This window comes from Electrona antarctica (genome assembly GCF_951216825.1).
Source record: "Electrona antarctica genome assembly, chromosome: 12".
NCBI lineage: Eukaryota > Metazoa > Chordata > Actinopteri > Myctophiformes > Myctophidae > Electrona > Electrona antarctica.
The window spans coordinates 3,464,636-3,483,200 of NC_136793.1; the positions used below are offsets into that span (position 1 = coordinate 3,464,636).

An 18,565-nucleotide genomic window follows, 5' to 3' on the forward strand; every position below is an offset into this window, starting at 1 on the left:
TTTTCCTGCCATAGTGTCGACCCCTTACCCCTGTGTCAGATCGGTGGTTAGACTGGCATAGTGTCAACCCCTTACCCCTGTGTCAGATCGGTGGTTAGACTGGCATAGTGTCAACCCCTTACCCCTGTTTGGGATCGCTGGTTAGACTGGCATAGTGTCGACCCCTTACCCCTGTTTGGGATCGCTGGTTAGACTGGCATAGTGTCGACCCCTTACCCCTGTGTGGGATCGCTGGTTAGACTGGCATAGTGTCAACCCCTTACCCCTGTTTGGGATCGCTGGTTAGACTGGCATAGTGTCGACCCCTTACCCCTGTTTGGGATCGCTGGTTAGACTGGAATAGTGTCGACCCCTTACCCCTGTGTGGGATCGCTGGTTAGACTGGCATAGTGTCAACCCCTTACCCCTGTTTGGGATCGCTGGTTAGACTGGCATAGTGTCGACCCCTTACCCCTGTGTGCGATCACTGGTTAGACTGGCATAGTGTCGACCCCTTACCCCTGTGTGGGATCGCTGGTTAGACTGGCATAGTGTCGACCCCTTACCCCTGTGTGGGATCGCTGGTTAGACTGGCATAGTGTCGACCCCTTACCCCTGTGTGGGATCGCTGGTTAGACTGGCATAGTGTCAACCCCTTACCCCTGTGTGGGATCGCTGGTTAGACTGGCATAGTGTCGACCCCTTACCCCTGTGTGGGATCGCTGGTTAGACTGGCATAGTGTCGACCCCTTACCCCTGTGTGGGATCGCTGGTTAGACTGGCATAGTGTCAACCCCTTACCCCTGTGTGGGATCGCTGGTTAGACTGGCATAGTGTCAACCCCTTACCCCTGTGTGGGATCGGTGGTTAGACTGGCATAGTGTCAACCCCTTACCCCTGTGTGGGATCGCTGGTTAGACTGGCATAGTGTCAACCCCTTACCCCTGTGTGGGATCGCTGGTTAGACTGGCATAGTGTCAACCCCTTACCCCTGTTTGGGATCGCTGGTTAGACTGGCATAGTGTCGACCCCTTACCCCTGTTTGGGATCGCTGGTTAGACTGGAATAGTGTCGACCCCTTACCCCTGTGTGGGATCGCTGGTTAGACTGGCATAGTGTCAACCCCTTACCCCTGTTTGGGATCGCTGGTTAGACTGGCATAGTGTCGACCCCTTACCCCTGTGTGCGATCACTGGTTAGACTGGCATAGTGTCGACCCCTTACCCCTGTGTGGGATCGCTGGTTAGACTGGCATAGTGTCGACCCCTTACCCCTGTGTGGGATCGCTGGTTAGACTGGCATAGTGTCGACCCCTTACCCCTGTGTGGGATCGCTGGTTAGACTGGCATAGTGTCAACCCCTTACCCCTGTGTGGGATCGCTGGTTAGACTGGCATAGTGTCGACCCCTTACCCCTGTGTGGGATCGCTGGTTAGACTGGCATAGTGTCGACCCCTTACCCCTGTGTGGGATCGCTGGTTAGACTGGCATAGTGTCAACCCCTTACCCCTGTGTGGGATCGCTGGTTAGACTGGCATAGTGTCAACCCCTTACCCCTGTGTGGGATCGGTGGTTAGACTGGCATAGTGTCAACCCCTTACCCCTGTGTGGGATCGCTGGTTAGACTGGCATAGTGTCAACCCCTTACCCCTGTGTGGGATCGCTGGTTAGACTGGCATAGTGTCAACCCCTTACCCCTGTGTGGGATCGCTGGTTAGACTGGCATAGTGTCAACCCCTTACCCCTGTGTGGGATCACTGGTTAGACTGGCATAGTGTCGACCCCTTACCCCTGTGTGGGATCGGTGGTTAGACTGGCATAGTGTCAACCCCTTACCCCTGTGTCAGATCACTGGTTAGACTGGCATAGTGTCAACCCCTTACCCCTGTGTCAGATCACTGGTTAGACTGGCATAGTGTCAACCCCTTACCCCTGTGTCAGATCACTGGTTAGACTGGCATAGTGTCAACCCCTTACCCCTGTGTGGGATCGGTGGTTGGACTGGCATAGTGTCAACCCCTTACCCCTGTGTCAGATCACTGGTTAGACTGGCATAGTGTCAACCCCTTACCCCTGTGTCAGATCACTGGTTAGACTGGCATAGTGTCAACCCCTTACCCCTGTGTCAGATCGGTGGTTAGACTGGCATAGTGTCAACCCCTTACCCCTGTGTGGGATCGCTGGTTAGACTGGCATAGTGTCAACCCCTTACCCCTGTGTGGGATCGTTGGTTAGACTGGCATAGTGTCGACCCCTTACCCCTGTGTGGGATCGGTGGTTAGACTGGCATAGTGTCAACCCCTTACCCCTGTGTGGGATCGCTGGTTAGACTGGCATAGTGTCGACCCCTTACCCCTGTGTGGGATCCGTGGTTAGACTGGCATAGTGTCGACCCCTTACCCCTGTGTGGGATCTGTGGTTAGACTGGCATAGTGTCGACCCCTTACCCCTGTGTGGGATCTGTGGTTAGACTGGCATAGTGTCGACCCCTTACCCCTGTGTGGGATCGCTGGTTAGACTGGCATAGTGTCAACCCCTTACCCCTGTGTGGGATCGTTGGTTAGACTGGCATAGTGTCGACCCCTTACCCCTGTGTGGGATCGGTGGTTAGACTGGCATAGTGTCAACCCCTTACCCCTGTGTGGGATCGCTGGTTAGACTGGCATAGTGTCGACCCCTTACCCCTGTGTGGGATCCGTGGTTAGACTGGCATAGTGTCGACCCCTTACCCCTGTGTGGGATCTGTGGTTAGACTGGCATAGTGTCGACCCCTTACCCCTGTGTGGGATCTGTGGTTAGACTGGCATAGTGTCAACCCCTTACCCCTGTGTGGGATCTGTGGTTAGACTGGCATAGTGTCAACCCCTTACCCCTGTGTGGGATCGCTGGTTAGACTGGCATATTTGCCGATACCGATATGACCCGATACCGATACAGCAGGGTTGATTTCGTCGCCTAAAACTAAGACGAAAAATGTTCGTCGACTACCATTTTCCACTGACTAAAACTAAAACTAAATGGAAACTAAGCCACGATGACTAAAACTAAGACTAAATACTGTATACTGACAATTTCGTCAACAAATACAAACTAGACTAAAATGTTAGGAAGGGACTAGTGGACAAGAGATCCAGTATAAGTCATTTTACACTTGTTTGTATGCTGAAAATAGCCGATCTGTGAGCTTGTAGATCGGCTATTTTCAGCAAGTGTAAAATCAGCCATTACGACGGCATCAAGGCCCGCCGAAATACATTTCAGTCGACTAAATAAACTGTAGATTTAGTCGACTAAAATCCTATGATATTTAGTCGGCTAAAACTAGACCAACACTAAAACACATTCCAGGTGACTAAAATGTGACTAAGACTAAATGGAAACTATTCAAGAGACTATTGTGACTAACACTAAAATAAAAAATTGCTGCCAAAAACAACACTAAACGACCTGTTGTATATCATTTTGTGTCTCCAGATGATGATAATCCTCCCGTGTCGTTTGTCAAGTTCTCGCCCAACGGGAAGTACATCCTGGCCGCTACTCTGGACAAGTACGTACTGCTACGGGTCCATTTGGTTCCTGAGTTACACTCTCAGAGTTACAGACCTGTAAGGGTCCATTTGGTTCCTGAGTTACAGACCTGTAAGGGTCCATTTGGTTCCTGAGTTACAGACCTGTAAGGGTCCATTTGGTTCCTGAGTTACACTCTCAGAGTTACAGACCTGTAAGGGTCCATTTGGTTCCTGAGTTACACTCTCAGAGTTACAGACCTGTAAAGGTCCATTTGGTTCCATGTGTTACACTCTCAGAGTTACAGACCTGTAAGGGTCCATTTGGTTCCATGTGTTACACTCTCAGAGTTACAGACCTGTAAGGGTCCATTTGGTTCCTGAGTTACACTCTCAGAGTTACAGACCTGTAAGGGTCCATTTGGTTCCATGTGTTACACTCTCAGAGTTACAGACCTGTAAGGGTCCATTTGGTTCCTGAGTTACACTCTCAGAGTTACAGACCTGTAAGGGTCCATTTGGTTCCATGTGTTACACTCTCAGAGTTACAGACCTGTAAGGGTCCATTTGGTTCCATGTGTTACACTCTCAGAGTTACAGACCTGTAAGGGTCCATTTGGTTCCATGTGTTACACTCTCAGAGTCACAGACCCGTAAGGGTCCATTTGGTTCCTGAGTTACACTCTCAGAGTTACAGACCTGTAAGGGTCCATTTGGTTCCTGAGTTACACTCTCAGAGTTACAGACCTGTAAGGGTCCATTTGGTTCCATGTGTTACACTCTCAGAGTTACAGACCTGTAAGGGTCCATTTGGTTCCATGTGTTACACTCTCAGAGTTACAGACCTGTAAGGGTCCATTTGGTTCCATGTGTTACACTCTCAGAGTTACAGACCTGTAAGGGTCCATTTGGTTCCATGTGTTACACTCTCAGAGTTACAGACCTGTAAGGGTCCATTTGGTTCCATGTGTTACACTCTCAGAGTTACAGACCTGTAAGGGTCCATTTGGTTCCATGTGTTACACTCTCAGAGTTACAGACCTGTAAGGGTCCATTTGGTTCCATGTGTTACACTCTCAGAGTTACAGACCTGTAAGGGTCCATTTGGTTCCATGTGTTACACTCTCAGAGTTACAGACCTGTAAGGGTCCATTTGGTTCCATGTGTTACACTCTCAGAGTCACAGACCTGTAAGGGTCCATTTGGTTCCATGTGTTACACTCTCAGAGTTACAGACCTGTAAGGGTCCATTTGGTTCCATGTGTTACACTCTCAGAGTCACAGACCTGTAAGGGTCCATTTGGTTCCATGTGTTACACTCTCAGAGTTACAGACCTGTAAGGGTCCATTTGGTTCCATGTGTTACACTCTCAGAGTCACAGACCTGTAAGGGTCCATTTGGTTCCATTTGTACCAGTTTAGATTTTGTCGACTAAAACTATGACGAAAACTGTTAGTCGACTAACTTTTTTCACTGAGGAAAACTAAATGGAAACTAAATGAAAACTAAGCTATGACGACTAAAACTAAGACTAAATATACTGACAATTTCGTCAACAAATAAAAACTAGACTAAAATGTTAGGAAGGGACTAGTGGACAAGAGATCCAGTATAAGTCATTTTACACTTGGTTGCATGCTGAAAATAGCAGATCTAAAATTGCAGACGTGCTTCGACTGCAATTTCCTCAACTAGTCGGCTGTATGACCATGTTTGAGGGGCGCTGGCCCCTCCTATATACAACTAGTTGGCTGTATGACCATGTTTGAGGGGCGCTGGCCCCTCCTATATACAACTAGTTGGCTGTATGACCATGTTTGAGGGGCGCTGGCCCCTCCTATATACAGCTAGTTGGCTGTATGACCATGTTTGAGGGGCGCTGGCCCCTCCTATATACAACTAGTTGGCTGTATGACCATGTTTGAGGGGCGCTGGCCCCTCCTATATACAACTAGTCGGCTGTATGACCATGTTTGAGGGGCGCTGGCCCCTCCTATATACAGCTTAGTTGGCTGTATGACCATGTTTGAGGGGCGCTGGCCCCTCCTATATACAGCTAGTTGGCTGTATGACCATGTTTGAGGGGCGCTGGCCCCTCCTATATACAGCTAGTTGGCTGTATGACCATGTTTGAGGGGCGCTGGCCCCTCCTATATACAGCTTAGTTGGCTGTATGACCATGTTTGAGGGGCGCTGGCCCCTCCTATATACAGCTAGTTGGCTGTATGTATGTTTGAGGGGCGCTGGCCCCTCCTATATACAGCTAGTTGGCTGTAGGACCATGTTTGAGGGGCGCTGGCCCCTCCTATATACAGCTAGTTGGCTGTAGGACCATGTTTGAGGGGCGCTGGCCCCTCCTATATACAGCTAGTTGGCTGTATGACCATGTTTGAGGGGCGCTGGCCCCTCCTATATACAGCTTAGTTGGCTGTATGACCATGTTTGAGGGGCGCTGGCCCCTCCTATATACAGCTTAGTTGGCTGTATGTATGTTTGAGGGGCGCTGGCCCCTCCTATATACAGCTAGTTGGCTGTAGGACCATGTTTGAGGGGCGCTGGCCCCTCCTATATACAGCTAGTTGGCTGTAGGACCATGTTTGAGGGGCGCTGGCCCCTCCTATATACAGCTAGTTGGCTGTATGACCATGTTTGAGGGGCGCTGGCCCCTCCTATATACAACTAGTTGGCTGTATGACCATGTTTGAGGGGCGCTGGCCCCTCCTATATACAACTAGTTGGCTGTATGACCATGTTTGAGGGGCGCTGGCCCCTCCTATATACAACTAGTTGGCTGTATGACCATGTTTGAGGGGCGCTGGCCCCTCCTATATACAGCTAGTTGGCTGTATGACCATGTTACAACTAGTTGGCTGTATGACCATGTTTGAGGGGCGCTGGCCCCTCCTATATACAACTAGTCGGCTGTATGACCATGTTTGAGGGGCGCTGGCCCCTCCTATATACAGCTTAGTTGGCTGTATGACCATGTTTGAGGGGCGCTGGCCCCTCCTATATACAGCTAGTTGGCTGTATGACCATGTTCGAGGGGCGCTGGCCCCTCCTATATACAGCTTTTGGTCCTAACTCAACTAGTTGGCTGTATGACCATGTTTGAGGGGCGCTGGCCCCTCCTATATACAGCTTAGTTGGCTGTATGACCATGTTTGAGGGGCGCTGGCCCCTCCTATATACAGCTTTTGGTCCTAACTCAACTAGTTGGCTGTATGACCATGTTTGAGGGGCGCTGGCCCCTCCTATATACAACTAGTTGGCTGTATGACCATGTTTGAGGGGCGCTGGCCCCTCCTATATACAGCTTTTGGTCCTAACTCATTGCCATTGACAATGAAGGGAGAATGTACGTTATCTTGTCCACGCATGTCTCATATTTGCCATCGACAATAAAAGGAGAAATCAGGTCAAATGTCCGCCTAAATATGACCTAAATTTGTGGCAACAGGCAGCATTCTGATTGGCCGGTATGAGATGATTCATGTGATGTACGATGATAAGAGCGCCCCTCACTTCACATGGGTGTGATTTTTACTGTATGAATATATAAAACACCATCATTATACATGCTAATTGTCTGTCTGTATGTCTGTCTGTCTGTCTGTCTGTCTCTCTCCAGCACACTGAAGTTATGGGATTACAGCAAAGGAAAGGTACTGTCTGTCTGTCCTTTCTGATTAACTGACTGTCTGTCTGTCTGTCTGTCTGTCTGTCTGTCTGTCTGTCTGTCTGTCGGTCCTTTCTGATTAACTGTCTTACTGTCTGCCTGTCTTACTGTCAGCCTGTCTGTCTGCCTGTCTGTCTGTCTGTCTGACTGCCTGTCTGTCTGCATTGTTCTCCAGTGCTTGAAGACGTATTCGGGACACAAGAATGAGAAGTACTGTGTGTTCGCAAACTTCTCAGTGACCGGTGGCAAGGTGAGTCTGTCTCCCCCTAGTGGCAAGGTGAGTCTGTCTCCCCCTAGTGGCAAGGTGAGTCTGTCTCCCCCTAGTGGCAAGGTGAGTCACTGAGCCTCTGTCTCCCCCTAGTGGCAAGGTGAGTCACTGAGCCTCTCCAATTCAGTATTTTAGCCGCCCCCTCCAGAGATTGTCGCTTTTGTGTCCCCATAGAGTTATACTGTGTCCCCATAGAGTTATACTGTGTCCCCATAGAGTTATACTGTGTCCCCATAGAGTTATACTGTGTCCCCATAGAGTTATACTGTGTCCCCATAGAGTTATACTGTGTCCCCATAGAGTTATACTGTGTCCCCATAGAGTTATACTGTGTCCCCATAGAGTTATACTGTGTCCCCATAGAGTCATACTGTGTCCCCATAGAGTTATACTGTGTCCCCATAGAGTTATACTGTGTCATACTGTGTCCCCATAGAGTTATACTGTGTCCCCATAGAGTTATACTGTGTCCCCATAGAGTTATACTGTGTCCCCATAGAGTTATACTGTGTCAGCATAGAGTTATACTGTGTCCCCATAGAGTTATACTGTGTCCCCATAGAGTTATACTGTGTCCCCATAGAGTTATACTGTGTCCCCATAGAGTTATACTGTGTCCCTCCGTCGGACTCAATCTGAGACGAAAACAACCACGAAAGTCTCATTTTACCACTTTGCCTGGCCAATCAGTGGCAGCTAGAGGCGGGATCAAGGCATACACAGTGCTGCCTTGATCCCGCCTCTAGCTGCCGCTGATTGGCCAGGCCGTTTTGTGGCCGGGCGTCAAGTCTGCCTGAGAGTTCCCAGATGGGAGCAGGAGGGGGGAACCCAGTGTACTCTCTGCTGCCCCATCTGGCGGAGTCAGGTTACAACAAAGCTACTGCTCTCCCAAATCTGGCTGTGACAAATCTGTCTGCCCCACACTGAATACTATCAACATTTTATTTCAGGGGAGAGAACAACTAAAAGGACAACTTTAATAGGAAAAACTAAAGTAAAATAAGAATGAAAAGGAATAAAACGGAACATTTTTTTATTCAAGTTAAAGTCAAGGCCCAGCCAGCGTCCTTTCTGGTCTAGAGGGGCGGGTAGCCTGGCCCAGCCAGCGTGCTTTCTGGTCTAGAGGGGCGGGTAGCCTGGCCCAGCCAGCGTGCTTTCTGGTCTAGAGGGGCGGGTGGTAGCCTGGCCCAGCCAGCGTCCTTTCTGGTCTAGAGGGGCGGGTGGTAGCCTGGCCCAGCCAGCGTGCTTTCTGGTCTAGAGGGGCGGGTGGTAGCCTGGCCCAGCCAGCGTGCTTTCTGGTCTAGAGGGGCGGGTAGCCCTGCTGTGTGTCAGTGGATCTGACCTTTTGACCTTTGACCTGTGTGTTTCAGTGGATCGTGTCGGGGTCAGAGGACAGCATGGTTTACATCTGGAACCTCCAGACCAAAGAGATCGTCCAGAAACTACAAGGACACACAGGTAACTACCTAACTAACTGGAGAATAACATGGGCTCATCTTAACCCTTGGACTGCCACCCCACTGAATAACAGAATAACATGGGCTCATCTTAAAATCGTCTCATATAAGAATTATGGTCCAAAAATTAAACAAACATCCTCAGCGATATTGTCAGGGAGGTGTCTCTGTGTCGTTATATTGTCAGGGAGGTGTCTCTGTGTCGTTATATTGTCAGGGAGGTGTCTCTGTATCGTTATATTGTCAGGGAGGTGTCTCTGTGTCGTTATATTGTCAGGGAGGTGTCTCTGTATCGTTATATTGTCAGGGAGGTGTCTCTGTGTCGTTATATTGTCAGGGAGGTGTCTCTGTATCGTTATATTGTCAGGGAGGTGTCTCTGTATCGTTATATTGTCAGGGAGGTGTCTCTGTGTCGTTGTATTGTCAGGGAGGTGTCTCTGTGTCGTTATATTGTCAGGGAGGTGTCTCTGTATCGTTATATTGTCAGGGAGGTGTCTCTGTATCGTTATATTGTCAGGGAGGTGTCTCTGTGTCATTGTATTGTCAGGGAGGTGTCTCTGTGTCGTTATATTGTCAGGGAGGTGTCTCTGTATCGTTATATTGTCAGGGAGGTGTCTCTGTGTCGTTATATTGTCAGGGAGGTGTCTCTGTATCGTTATATTGTCTGGGAGGTGTCTCTGTATCGTTATATTGTCAGGGAGGTGTCTGTATCGTTGTATTGTCAGGGAGGTGTCTCTGTATCGTTATATTGTCAGGGAGGTGTCTCTTTGAAGAGTGGAATTCTCAATATACATCCCGATCCCGACTGACTTTGTTATTCATGTCTATATTTTGAACATGTCACGGGCTCACTATATATGTTCTACCTACCACGGAGCTCCGACGGTGTGTTTTACCGCTGTCAACTTGTTTTATAATTAACTTTGCTGAATAGTTGCATGGGAAAATAACCCAGCTAAATGGAGGAGTGACATCCTGACATTTTCAACTACCTAGTGAATTCAACAAATACATAGCATATAAAACGAAATACAACAAATATATCTGGGTATTGAAAACCTCAAGGGATGCAACCGTGACGTATATACCGTGCGACCACTTTGACTTGAGATTTACAATGCTAGCACTTTTCACAAACTGATGGAGTATATTATAGTACATTGTAGGATGTATATTGAGATGGCAGGTATGTGACATTGAAAAGGACCAATCAAACATATGGGACACTTTATTAGAACACAAAAAAAATCGCTATAGCCTCAGTGAAATTAGGGTATTTCATGATGCCTCTCATAGGGATTGCATTGGCAGCTGCAGTACACAGTTGAAACGGACCAGAAGTGGGGCCGCTGTCTCATTTGGGGGCGTGACATTTGTAGTCCCCGTGTGTCTCTATAGCAGGGGTACCCAGACTTTTTTGACTTGAGAGCTACTTTCCAAATGACCAGCGTAACAAGATCTACCCACCAAAAAATAGGATCTCATTGCTGAAAATAGTTTAAAGAACATTACAAACACACTTGGAATGGGACATATAGGGGGGGAATGGAAATAGTTTTTGTTTTTGTATGTAACTTTCTAATGCTACTGATCTCTGTGCTCAACACTCTTGAAAACAAAGTATTCTGTTGTGGGTTAACAGGCCATTTTTGAAGTCAATCAATCAAGTCACCTTAATTCAAGTGTCAGATGCCAAATTATATATATTTTTATTGAAATTATATATGTTTTAGGGCCATGTTATGTGGTCTACCTGCACAACCTTTGTGATCTACTGGTAGATGGCCATCTACCTTTTGGGCACCACTGATTTATGCCAAAATCTAAAACCTAAAAAATGGAGTTATGAGGTTCGTTTCCTCCCGACAGCAACGATTATGTATGGTTTCATTTATAGATATTCCACTGTTACGTTCTTAGTTTACGCATGTTTCATGATAAATGCTTTTAATGTATTGTGATGTATTGCCATGCTTTTTGTTCTTGCTTAACACATTTTGTGCCCAAAACGTCTGTGGACGTCCTGGGTATTACCGCACGTGCATAGCCCAAGACGTCTGTGGACGTCTTTGAAAAAAAAAATATATATATATATATATATATATATATATATATATATATTTTTTTTTTTTTATTAAAAAAAATCAGTAAAATCAAAAACTTTTTTTTTTTTTTAACACGTGGTGCCAAAGTTTGTGTTTTCGCCATTGAGAATGCATTTGGCGTTTAAATTAAATAACTCAGAAACTATAAAACATTTAAAAGTAAAAAGTTCGAGCATGTGTCTCCACAGTCAGCTGAATTATAAAAAATGTGAATGGATTTTCTAGGTGAAAGTGATTTTGGGCAGTTTTGCGTGGGCTCTCAATGTGTTAATGTAAATAGCTCTGGATTAAGAGCATCTGCTAAATGCCTAACGTGCGTGCGTGCGTGCGTGCGTGCGTGCGTGTGTGTGTGTGTGTAGACGTGGTGATCTGCACAGCCTGTCATCCCACAGAGAACATCATCGCCTCGGCAGCTCTGGAGAACGACAAGACCATCAAACTATGGAGGAGTGACTGTTAACCTGTCTGTCTGTCTGTCTGTCTGTCTGTCTGTCTGTCTGTCTGTCTGTCTGTCTGTCTGTCTGTCTGTCTGTCTGTCTGTCTGTCTGTCTGTCTGTCTGTCTGTCTGTCTGTCTGTCTGTCTGTCTGTCTGTCCTTACAATACAAGTCTGTCTGTCTGTACTTACAAGTCTGTCTGACAAACAGAGAGAGAGACAGACAGACAGAGAGAGAGAGAGACAGACAGAGAGAGAGAGAGACAGACAGAGAGAGAGATAGAGAGAGCTATTTCATCATCCATTCGGTTGTGGCATTTTGACAACATTGTTGAATGAGTTAACATTAATTTGTTCATTTTGGTTTTTTATCAAAGGCCAAATTCCAATAGCCCAAATCTCTGCCTCTCGCTCACACTCTGTCACTCCAGCAGATGGCGCTGCTGTTACGGTGAAACTAGTGACCTGCTGAAATGTGTGATCATCTTGTGGACTATAACTTACATGGAGGTTTGAGGTTGTTATGCTTTAGCTATTGAAAAATAGCAGATCTACATAACTTACATGGAGGTTTGAGGTTGTTATGCTTTAGCTATTGAAAAATAGCAGATCTACATAGCTTTTCTGAAAAAGCTATGTTTCTATGTCAGTGGTTCTTCGATTTTTCAAAAATAGCAGACCTACAAGCTCATAGCGCGCCACTCGGTGGCGCGCTATGAGCTTGTAGATCTGCTATTTTTCAATAGCTAAAGCATAATGGGTTAAGGCACACTGGACACGTTTATCAGAAAACCGATGGAGAAACGCCGCTAAAAATCCGAAAAACACGCTCTGTGTGTTTGTGGGGACCTGAGGTCTTTGGTTTTGGGACAGGAAGTCCCAGCCAGGTCAGTCGTTTGTTTCGTTGTCGATGCTATCTCTGTCTCTGATGACATCACAGCTCAGATCATGATGTCACAGCTCAGAGGAATGGGGAAACCACTCCCAAACTTTTTTTGTTGTTTGTTTTTCTTTCTCTGTTTTCTTTTTTTTTTGTTCGACACCCAGAATCTAACTTGGATGTCCCCCTGGGGTCCCCCTGGGGTCCCCATGGGGTCCCCCTGGGGTCCCCCTGGGGTCCTTGACATTTTCATGTCAAGGACCCCAAAAATGTATGTAATTGGCCGCCGACCCCCATCTGTTGTTATAGAAGCAAAGATTTGAGTTAAAAACGTTCACTCTGAAAGAATATATATTCAAAGATTTGAGTTAAAAACGTTCGCTCTGAAAGAATATATATTCAAAGATTTGAGTTAAAAACGTTCGCTCTGAAAGAATATATATTCAAAGATTTGAGTTAAAAACGTTCGCTCTGAAAGAATATATATTCAAAGATTTGAGTTAAAAACGTTCACTCTGAAAGAATATATATTCAAAGATTTGAGTTAAAAACGTTCACTCTGAAAGAATATATATTCAAAGATTTGAGTTAAAAACGTTCACTCTGAAAGAATATATATTCAAAGATTTGAGTTAGAAACGTTCACTCTGAAAGAATATATATTCAAAGATTTGAGTTAAAAACGTTCACTCTGAAAGAATATATATTCAAAGATTTGAGTTAAAAACGTTCACTCTGAAAGAATATATATTCAAAGATTTGAGTTAAAAACGTTCACTCTGACAACATAATCCTTAATAATCCTGTCCTGAATGGGTTAAAAGTGTATTTATTTATGCAATTTGTTTTTTTTCAAAAAGTTCTTTTGAAAAAATGTTTGGGAAATGTATTTTGTTTTTAATAAAACATTATTGAAGTAAATGACAAAAAAGGGATATTTATTCACGACCATAAAAACGTTGTGTTGAGACTCTGGACTTGATGAAACACAGTGATTATTGATTATGGATGGAGCCCCGTACCTATTGATGAAACACAGTGATTATTGATTATGGATGGAGCCCCGTACCTATTGATGAAACACAGTGATTATTGATTATGGATGGAGCCCCGTACCTATTGATGAAACACAGTGATTATTGATTATGGATGGAGCCCCGTACCTATTTTATAGAGATGCTCCGATAATCGTCCAGCGGATCTGTGATCGGCAACTTACCCTATCTGGAGAAACTGATCTTTTACACCATTTAACCCAGAATGGGTCAAGTGGTATAAAAGTCAATCAGATATAGAGTATAACATAATTTTGTCTCTTTGTGACAGGCCTAAACATTCTCCCCTTCCCTCACACACACACACACACACATACACACACACACACACACAGGAACATTCTCCCCTTCCCACACACACACACACACACAGGAACAGTTTTGACGTGGGTTTTGACATGGGCCTATAATCATTTTGGAAATATTAAATTTTGCAACATTTCACAAGATCAGTATTGGTATCGGCCGATCATGAGAAAAACAATCTGTGATCGGTATCGGTCCCAAACAACCTGATCGGAGCATCCCTACTATTTTCAGCAAGTGAAATCAGTCGCTACGACGACATCAAGGCCCGCCAGAATACATTTTAGTCGACTACTGCCGACTAAAATCTTATGATGTTTAGTCGACTAAAACTAGACTAACACTCTAGTGCTGACAGGAAATGGGGAGAGAGATGGGGGGGGGGGGGGTGACATGCAGTGAAGGCCGACGGGATCGAGAGTCGAACCCGCGGCACACTGTCAGACTGGATTGCCAGCCAGGGTGCCTGGACCGCTGAGCCACGGCCCAGGCCATAATTTAATACACTTTTAATGCGTGGCCCCCTGTGCCCCCCACAAAATGACCGGAACTACTTGATATTTCACCAAAACCAGAGCAGAACTCCCACCATGGGACTCGGGCAATCAATTAATACAGTTGCAACCACTATATTAATGGCAAGTATTTCATACAACTTAAGTTACAAAATTATGAACTATCCCTTAAAAAGCTGCTATCAAAGCAAACCTGGGCTTCCATAACACCTCAACAGAACCACAGGCTGATCACCTCCATGCCACGCCCCATTGGCTGATCACCTCCATGCCACGCCCCATTGGCTGATCACCTCCATGCCACGCCCCATGGATGAAATAATTAGTTTAAATTTACCACGTAGACCACGTATTGAGTGCATAAATTAACATACTTTTCAGATGGTTTTCAGGGGCCCAGAGGGGCCCGGTCCAGAGGCCTTCTTGGGGTTAGGGTTAGTTTGCTGGCTGGCAGCTCCTGGTGTCAATCTTATGTATTGATTTATCATACTAACTCATCAACATGAGTTAGACTTTAATATATTAGCGCCCCTCACTTCACACAAGTGTGATTTTTAAGTCACCCCCCCCCATACAAGATTTGTGTTGTTAAAAATGACATTTGCAAATAAAAAATTCACATGAATTTGTAAATGGTAGATTGCGACGCGCTGTGAGCGAGCTTGTCGATCTTCTATTTTCAAACAGTCCGTGCATTTTATTGTACATGTATTTTTATAAAGGGCGAAGAGTGCAGTGCATGCTCGCTGCTTATGGGCTTTGTTTTCATTTTTCATAGACCTGGAAGCTTGTTTCTCTCACAATGTGGCAACACTGTCTGCAGGAGTCAGTCAGGAAGCTTGTTTCTCTCACAATGTGGCAACACTGTCTGCAGGAGTCAGTCAGGAAGCTTGTTTCTCTCACAATGTGGCAACACTGTCTGCAGGAGTCAGTCAGGAAGCTTGTTTCTCTCACAATGTGGCAACACTGTCTGCAGGAGTCAGTCAGGAAGCTTGTTTCTCTCACAATGTGGCAACACTGTCTGCAGGAGTCAGTCAGGAAGCTTGTTTCTCTCACAATGTGGCAACACTGTCTGCAGGAGTCAGTCAGGAAGCTTGTTTCTCTCACAATGTGGCAACACTGTCTGCAGGAGTCAGTCAGGAAGCTTGTTTCTCTCACAATGTGGCAACACTGCAGGAGACAGTCAGTCGGGGAGAGGAGAGGAGAGGAGAGAGCAGCAACCTGTAGTTTAGTTCTGTCTTGTTTCATGTTTAATACTTCAACACATTGACATTGCTTCCCATAACTAGACGCACAGAGCAGAGACAGAGTGAAGCCACGCAGCAGCTGGTGGTGAACATTCTGCCTTCATATTAGTTCTACAGAGACTGTTTTCTGGGCTCCACTGAAGCAGAACATCCGGGGAAGGAAGCAAAGCAAAGCAAAGTTACTATATTTACCCAGGGTATCTGGGCTAAGCTCAAGAACTTGTAGAGGAGGAGGATTTGACCCACCGCGGCTGGAGGGGAGACAGACATAGCCTGGCTAATAAGCCAGACCGAATCAGCCGTTGGCAAAAATAAATGTTGTGTGATATTAGTCTGGCACTCTGGCTTATTAGCCAGGATATAGATATAGCAGTACGTAGTATATAGTGATCATCATTGCCATCTAGTGGCTGTTATAGCACATATCACTACATCCCTTTTTCTTTCAATGTAAAATCACAACAAAATACTTTTAAACATTTCTGTTGAACTAAATTACACAACTCTTCTCTTCATCTTCCCTATCTGCTGCTGTTGAACATAGAGCTCTTCATCTTCCCTATCTGCTGCTGTTGAACATAGAGCTCTTCATCTTCCCTATCTGCTGCTGTTGAACATAGAGCTCTTCATCTTCCCTATCTGCTGCTGTTGAACATAGAGCTCTTCATCTTCCCTATCTGCTGCTGTTGAACATAGAGCTCTTCATCTTCCCTATCTGCTGCTGTTGAACATAGAGCTCTTCATCTTCCCTATCTGCTGCTGTTGAACATAGAGCTCTTCATCTTCCCTATCTGCTGCTGTTGAACATAGAGCTCTTCATCTTCCCTATCTGCTGCTGTTGAACATAGAGCTCTTCATCTTCCCTATCTGCTGCTGTTGAACATAGAGCTCTTCATCTTCCCTATCTGCTGCTGTTGAACATAGAGCTCTTCATCTTCCCTATCTGCTGCTGTTGAACATAGAGCTCTTCATCTTCCCTATCTGCTGCTGTTGAACATAGAGCTCTTCATCTTCCCTATCTGCTGCTGTTGAACATAGAGCTCTTCATCTTCCCTATCTGCTGCTGTTGAACATAGAGCTCTTCATCTTCCCTATCTGCTGCTGTTGAACATAGAGCTCTTCATCTTCCCTATCTGCTGCTGTTGAACATAGAGCTCTTCATCTTCCCTATCTGCTGCTGTTGAACATAGAGCTCTTCATCTTCCCTATCTGCTGCTGTTGACCATAGAGCTCTTCATCTTCCCTATCTGCTGCTGTTGAACATAGAGCTCTTCATCTTCCCTATCTGCTGCTGTTGAACATAGAGCTCTTCATCTTCCCTATCTGCTGCTGTTGAACATAGAGCTCTTCATCTTCCCTATCTGCTGCTGTTGAACATAGAGCTCTTCATCTTCCCTATCTGCTGCTGTTGACCATAGAGCTCTTCATCTTCCCTATCTGCTGCTGTTGAACATAGAGCTCTTCATCTTCCCTATCTGCTGCTGTTGAACATAGAGCTCTTCATCTTCCCTATCTGCTGCTGTTGAACATAGAGCTCTTCATCTTCCCTATCTGCTGCTGTTGACCATAGAGCTCTTCATCTTCCCTATCTGCTGCTGTTGACCATAGAGTGTTATGGCAGGAATGATGTCTCATCATTGTGATCAGCAGAGGCGAAGGCACGACACAGCGTCAAAGAGTCAGGCATCTTTCTTTATTCATCATCCCAGTAGGACATCTCAGTACAGCAGAATGGTTAACAGTCCAGCAGCCCTCTCCCACCACTCTCCCCATCAATGACATACAACCCCCTTTTATTATCAAGCACGTCTCAATATACAACAGGGACATAGACAGATAATAACAGGTGGTGATTCAATCGTCTCCTTTCATGGTGTTTGCTTGCGACATTTAGACATAGTCTAAATGGGATAGTTGGAGGCAAGCAGGAAACAGACTAATTTGAGAACACACCCAAGTAGGTAATCGTCACCTTTGCCAGTAGGGCTTGAAGACTTCAGCTGTCAGATTGACAGGAAGACTACTCTAAATGGGATATTTACACAAATACATGTATGAGAGCTATTAGTAAGTGAACATGGGAACTACAGCTGTCATTAGTGACAGCTTCTGCCAGGAAGCCATCATTGCCTATTCTGATTGTTGACCAATACCCCCGAAGAGGTAATAGTGACAGCTGTCAGATTGACAGCTGTTGGTTGGTTTGACTGCGTAGTGAATGATTGTTCCATCCTATTTGACCGAATGGAATACAATAATAGTTCTTATTGAATAGTAGAATTGGCATTCTAAAACTGCCATTACAATCCACCGCTTTATATATGAAAATTGATACCTTATTAATTTACATGGCCCAGGAGATTTTTAGAGTGACAAATATTGATGATTAAAACTGTATGGCTAGATTCATGTTTGATGACAGTGGTCAGATAAAGAAGGCTTCGCTATTTATTCATTTTTTTCTTCACTTCTAAGAACAAAAAATTACTGGACACATCTAGAATCAAGAAAAAACACATCTATAGTTAAATGGATTCTATTAGAATAGAATTTAAACACTCAACAATTAAAATAGAATTAAAAGAATTGAAATGGATTATATTAGGATAGAATTTAAACACTCAACAATTAAAATAATGTAATACTTTAAAACTTTAACCTGGTAAAACTTTAACATTAGGATATTCTCCATTGAAACAAAACTATGGCCACTGTCAGTCCACCTCTCAGGTTTTTCACACCCGAAAATAAATAAATAAACAGACTGACCGTGACCAAATCCTGTAGTTTAGGCTCTCTGCTACTTTTAACTCAGTTACACACAAACACACAAATACCTTTCCTCCCCCCCCTTCCTGCCAGCTGGACAGAGAAAGAGAGAGAAAAGGAGGCTGTAAATCAGACATTTATTTTTTCCAATATCGAATTAACTCAAATTAAACTGTTGCTAATGTGAACAAGGTGAGGTGTTCTCTGTCTTATATTATCTCCATTCTTCCACATTTTCTGTATTATATTACTTAAGTTAGCCCACGGAGATAAGGACCTATTTTGAAAGCTCACTGGAACGATTTAACTGCAGATCTTACTATTCGAAAATAGGTTTTTTGTCCTCTCATTCATACATCACG

The 18,565-nt window shown here is 45.3% G+C and overlaps 1 protein-coding gene across 2 annotated transcripts in view; it reads left to right on the forward strand.

The window, feature by feature from the left end:
* Positions 1 to 12,266, forward strand: part of LOC306933427 (WD repeat-containing protein 5-like) — a 30,663-nt gene extending 18,397 nt beyond the window's left edge. The window contains exons 10-15 of one of the 2 annotated variants that reach the window (XR_013791228.1): positions 3,453 to 3,528; positions 7,120 to 7,153; positions 7,343 to 7,417; positions 8,806 to 8,893; positions 11,357 to 11,603; positions 11,645 to 12,266. Coding sequence is in view for 1 of the 2 variants with exons in the window: in XM_079515647.1 (XP_079371773.1) it covers positions 3,453 to 3,528; positions 7,120 to 7,153; positions 7,343 to 7,417; positions 8,806 to 8,893; positions 11,357 to 11,457 (374 nt within the window). In the remaining variant the exon portion in view is untranslated. Of the gene's footprint in view, positions 1 to 3,452; positions 3,529 to 7,119; positions 7,154 to 7,342; positions 7,418 to 8,805; positions 8,894 to 11,356 lie in introns of both variants that reach the window. The other variant, XM_079515647.1, reaches the window with a different exon arrangement.
* Positions 12,267 to 18,565: the final 6,299 nt, after the last annotated feature.